Here is a 5,723-nt window from a genome sequence, read left to right on the forward strand (position 1 = left end):
GAAACGAGCGCTAATATTTTATTTTATTTTTATAGGGTGATATTTGTACAAAATCAGAAATTATGATAGTTATTTTGTACTTTTTGCCCAAATAAATTCTATTAGTATTTTGGAATGGGAAGAATAGAAGACAAATTGAATAACAATTCCAATTCCAATTCCAAACATTTTGTCCAAAAAAACAAAGAGAAAACGACATCGTTTCATTAAACTGTTCTAGGTATCAACTTTCCAGCTTCTTGCTTTTCCTGTAAAATTGCAAAAATAATTCGGCTTTATTCGAATCCATCCCAGCTCAGGACACTACTTCTGTACGGATGAATAATTTCTTCTCAAAATCTCCGTTAAGGTCAGCTCTCTGTCTCACTCACTCTACACAATACCATTCTTTTGAAACTACAATTGCCCATTTTTTAGCTTTAAATTCCCAAGTACTGTATTTATTTTGAAAATATAAGTTTTCAAGATTTTATGTTACTATATTTATCAGTGTCTTCCAGGCATGTGGGCTCTCTTTATAATGCTAAAGTTTATTGCTTTAGCCATTTTTTTTAGTGTTTTTGTTGGGTTTATGACAAATCATAAATGAACTGTTGGGTCTTGAATTTTCTTGAATAATGTTGTGAATGGATTGTTTTTCTTGTTGTTAAATAGAATCTATCTACTGGCAAGAGGGCGTAATTTATGATCGAGGTAAAGCGTATGTGAATTAAGGTGTTTGATGGAGAATTCAGGTAATAAAATTGGTCGAAAAGGTGTGATAAAGAGAAGTGAATTTGTAAGAGTTATAATTGAGAGTCTTTATTCTCTGGGTTATAGAAAATCCGCATCTTTATTGGAGTTAGAATCCGGGATTTTATACAAGTCTATGGATTTCGAGTTGTTGGAGTCACAAATACTCGAGGGGAATTGGAATGGGTGCGTTAATACGCTTAATGCGGTTAAGGAGTTGGTGGATGAGACGAGAGCTTCAGCTTTTTTTCTTGTGTTTAAGCAATGTTTATTGGAGTCTTTGAGTCGTGGGGATGATACTAAAGCGCTGGCTGTCTTGCGGAAGCAGGTTCCTGCTTTTCGATTAGGCAAGGAGAATATTCGTAATCTTGCGTATAGTCTTCTTTGCTTGAAGGAAATGGACCTAGGTAAAGTAGATGAAAATGCTATCTTTGAGATGCGGAAACGGTTGTTGATTGAGCTGGAAAAATTGCTTCCTCCTCCAACTGTGCTGCCCGAAAGAAGGTTAGAACATTTGGTTGAATCTGCTATTGCAGCTCAAGTTGATTCATGCATGTATCATAATTCACAGGAGGCAATTTCACTATTTGAAGACCATTGCTGTACAAGAGAACAGATTCCCACTGAGACTATTCAGGTGTGCTTTCTGGGTTGCCATTGAATTTTTACTTCTAAAAAATGTTAGTCGTGTACACTAGTTTTTAAAAACTAATTATAGTAAATTACAAATTATCCATTCTATCAATTCATTGTACTAAGGTAATATATATACTTTGCTGCTGTTACATAGTCATAGAGACTTTTAATTGCTGCTTTAAACATACTTACTGGAGTTTTCAAATGTTTGATAGTGTAAAAGGTTTAAAATTGGTGGGACACCATGGGTCTTTGTCCTAGGCCATGGCCAAAAACAAATGATTAAGATAGGAGCTGGAAATTTATTTTTAGTATCGTGAAAATTTTAATTTTTTTTATGTCTTGAACTTGTCAAAGTATTAGATCTGTAAACTTCTAATAGCGTCTATTGGGATCTTTTTAATGCTAACTTCCATTTCATGAAATAAACTTCAGAGAACTAAAATGAGATGAATTCATTTGCCCCTATAAATTTAGTATCTGTGTAGGTCTGTAATTCATATGTGCACTCGGTGCATATTTGTCATTTGAAATTTAGTTGCATAAGGCAAGCCATGATTTTTACTAGTGTTGCTAGTTTATAGCTGTCAACTTTCTCTATTGGCATGTCTTATGCCTTGCAAAATGCGAGACATTTTCGTTGCACGCCAGTTTCCCTAGTTTTGCTGGGGAGGTCTTGCTGCTGTGTGAACCTGCAACATCTATGTCACAATAACATAATTTACTGTTCAAATCGAATTTCACCTTTGTACTTGATCTATAACAATGAAAAGTACATAGAATACACAGTAAATCAGAAGTTATGTTGATGTAAACAGTAACTAACTAACTAAGAAGTTGTGCTTGCAAAGAGTGCAGTAGTAATGCGTCTTCCCTTTATGCTTAATACAGTTTTTTTATGTATATTTTTTTAAAAAAGATTGATCATTATTTACTAAATTAATATTGAAAGGTGGGAGATGATAGAAATTGTAGAGTGTAGAGGACACGTAAATGATGGGCAGGCTTGGTTCCAATCATTACCAAAGTGACTAGTAGATCTAGACCTTTGGTTGGTTGAATATTCTTAGCTCTTGTTAAGTCTTTGCTATTTTCTATCTTAGCAAAATGGGATTTCTCTGACTCATTTTACAAGCTTTTACTTGCTGTAAAAAATCATCAAGACTATACTTTTATTTCTTTTTAACTAATGAAGACTACCTGAGTAATTTGCAATTAACTCTTAATATTACCCGTGGCAAGTTTATGTTGCTCTTACTTGAAAAGATCCTTCTATCTATATCCTTTGGAGACATTACAAACCTTATGAGGTGCTTAAAGGTGAAAAATAAGACTGGTATGTTGATAAAGAAGTTGAGTTGGGAGAGCCGTATTGGAGAATATTAGTAAGTAGTGTTATTAAGGTCATCATGTGAGCAACCACTTAGATCACATATGTCCTTTTCAACATTGCAAACTTTTCTTTTATTTGATTGGGTGAGAGGGGTAGGATGTGCACATCCAAATTAGATAATAGCTCTGGAATATTTTCTTCTTATGTGTTAGCTTAGCAGTCCTTGACCGTCATATATGCTTTAAAGTTTAAACACTCATCAAAACTTAGGCTGTGATGGGATGCATGATAGTTCATGCTGTTGATGTTATGGTGATGACTGTGGTTGTTGTTCTACGATGTAATACAACCTTATTCTTTTTTAACCTCAATGTCTATTGGTTTTGTAGATTTTGACTGAGCATGAGAATGAAGTGTGGTTCATACAATTTTCTAATAATGGAAATTACTTGGCCTCTTCATCAAGTGATTGCACAGCCATCATCTGGCAGGTACCCTTCTTATACTTTATTTCATGGAAATGCGTACAAGAAGCATAAGCACCAGATTCAAATTATTTTTTCTTAAAAGAAGCTTGTGTTTGCAACTAAATTTTGCAAGAGAATATATACTGTTTGAAATCTGGATGGATCTACTTTTGATTTATCCAGAAATCTTTCGCTTTTAGACTAAATGACATGAAAAGAGCCACAAAAGTTACTTTTTCTTGTAGTTACCACTTAGTATTTTTAATTTATCTTCATAGATTTGGTAATCCTAGATGAGAAAGAATCATGCATATGGCTACGCTGCCACGCAGCTCATGTTGAGGTAGCGGATTAGTTTATTTCCTTGCGTAATGGAATAAAAAAGCTTCCGCCAATCAATTCATCATAGAGCTAATGATGAAGAAAAATTGGACAGTTGGTTTTGGGTTTACCTGAGTTGAGTGGCTGGTGGTAGTGTAAATGGTCTGTCAGTTTTCAGGACCAGTGACTAGTCATTTTAGTGGCTTTGCTGAAAAAAATTCCATGCTCCAAAGTTTCATGTTTAGTTTAGAAGCTTCATACTCTATAGAGCTTCAGCTTACATTGAATAAATACTTTACATTAAGCAACTCACCTTTTACATTATTTTGAAATTATTATTTGGGTTTATGCTGAAAGATGTATTTATTAGTTTTGGCTAATTCTGTAGTTCTTGATCTCTTTTTCTAGGTACTGGAAGATGGGAGGCTAACATCTAAGCGCACGTTGCGAAGCCACCAAAATCCGGTATCATTCGTGTCATGGAGTCCTGATGATACAAAGTTGCTAACATGTGGAAATGCGGAAGTTCTCAAGCTGTGGGATGTGGAAACAGGTACATGCAAGCATACATTTGGAGATCCTGGCTTCGTTGTAAGCACATGTGCTTGGTTTCCAGACTCAAAGCGATTTGTATGTGGCAGTTCTGATCCGGAAAAGGGCATCTGCATGTGGGATTGTGATGGAAACGAAATAAAAGCATGGAGGGGCACGCGTATGCCCAAGGTTTTGGATCTTGCTGTGACCCCAGATGGGGAACATCTTATAAGTGTATTTTCTGATAAGGACATTCGGATATTCAACTTGGTCACGAATGCCGAACGCGTCATCTCCGAGGAACATCCGGTCACCTCTCTGTCAATTTCCAATGATAGCAAGTTCTTTATAGTGAATCTCAACAGCCAGGAGATCCATATGTGGGATGTTGCTGGTAAATGGGAGAAACCATTGAGATATACAGGCCATAAACAACACAAGTACGTCATACGTTCCTGCTTTGGAGGATTGAATAGTTCATTTATTGCCAGTGGAAGTGAAAACTCACAGGTGTGCCTCATTTTGCCAAAACTACATTGTTCATTGGTCCTAGTATATTTTAAACAAAACAATTCAAAATGTTGTCATTTTGTCATTGCGGGTCGTTAAATATCCCAGTTTTTTAGTAGATGGCTTGATGCACCTGTTTGACAGTAGGAGCATGCCAGCTAGGAGTGTGCGAACCCGAACTAAGTCGAATAACCGAACCGAAATTTTTTTTGGTTCAGTTTTGTAAAAGAATTAGTTTTCTGTTCGGTTTTGATAGTAAAAATGTTTTAATTAAGTTTTTGTACAAACCAATTAACCAAACAAAAACTCTGAAACTAGTCATGTTTGGTTTGCAAATGTTTGTACATATCATAAAATGTGGTTCAGTTTGGTTTTGAACAAAAAACAAATTCGTTTTGGTTCATTTCGAACCGAATGCATGAGCTCTTCTCATACTGTTAGTTTTTTATTTCTCGAGGAAAACGGAAACTTAAAATATGTTAAATGGCAGGTGTACATATGGAATCGAGGAAACCCTAAGCCAATTGAGGTTCTATCCGGGCATCTAATGACAGTGAACTCTGTGAGCTGGAACCCTAAAAGGCATCAAATCCTGGCATCAGCAAGTGATGATCAAACAATCCGTATATGGGGACCAAGCCGATCCAAGAACACCATACAGCACGAAAAGCTCGTCTGAAGGCGCGAGAGTGATCAGCACTCAGGCACCACGTACATATCTTCATCGATTTTGTCATTCTTTTGTAGATTTGTAAAATGGTGGTGGTGGCTTCTTGTTGCCCCTTCTCAATTTTGAAACATGTAAATCTCCACTCCTTGTAGGTTCCTGGCTTGCTTCTCTTGATTTTGCCAGGTATTTTGGAGAAGGTAAAGTCTGAATATTTATCAAGAATATCTATGATTGATAGTGTTAAATTCACGTTTTTTTTGTACTTCTAGCATTGCTAGAGAGATTTTTCTTGGCAACTTATAGTTCTGTTTATGTATTTTTTTCCTTTTCTTGTTTCTTCAAAAAGAAATACTAATTCAAGCTTAGGTTGCTTTGCTAAAGATGTTGATTCATGTATTTATGTGAACTGCCATGCATTGGCTTTCAATTTAGCTGACGTTGATAATGAAAATGAAATTTGGCATCTCAATCGGTTTTTCATTTTTGTAATTTTAGCGATATTTTTTTTGGTCAAAGATAG

At 35.6% G+C, this 5,723-nt stretch overlaps 1 protein-coding gene across 1 annotated transcript; it reads left to right on the top strand.

Annotated features, from left to right (window-relative positions):
- The first annotated feature begins 208 nt into the window (after nt 1–208).
- On the top strand, nt 209–5,519 carry LOC126657524 (WD repeat-containing protein WDS homolog). Its single transcript, XM_050352229.2, has 5 exons — nt 209–349; nt 655–1,369; nt 3,091–3,192; nt 3,898–4,533; nt 5,024–5,519. Exons 2-5 carry the CDS (start codon nt 722–724, stop codon nt 5,210–5,212), a joined length of 1,575 nt encoding a protein of 524 aa, XP_050208186.1. The 5' UTR covers nt 209–349; nt 655–721; the 3' UTR covers nt 5,213–5,519.
- The last annotated feature ends 204 nt before the right edge of the window (nt 5,520–5,723 follow it).

This window comes from Mercurialis annua, linkage group LG7, assembly GCF_937616625.2.
Source record: "Mercurialis annua linkage group LG7, ddMerAnnu1.2, whole genome shotgun sequence".
NCBI classification, from domain to species: Eukaryota; Viridiplantae; Streptophyta; class Magnoliopsida; order Malpighiales; family Euphorbiaceae; genus Mercurialis; species Mercurialis annua.

What these genes read in the sequence shown, in the direction of transcription:
- LOC126657524 (XM_050352229.2), top strand. Translation starts at nt 722, where the DNA reads ATGGAGAATTCAGGTAATAAAATTGGTCGAAAAGGTGTGATAAAGAGA. An exon ending in GCACAGCCATCATCTGGCAG is followed by an intron (nt 3,193 to 3,897) that starts GTACCCTTCTTA and finishes CTCTTTTTCTAG; the next exon opens with GTACTGGAAGATGGGAGGCT. An exon ending in GTGGAAGTGAAAACTCACAG is followed by an intron (nt 4,534 to 5,023) that starts GTGTGCCTCATT and finishes GTTAAATGGCAG; the next exon opens with GTGTACATATGGAATCGAGG.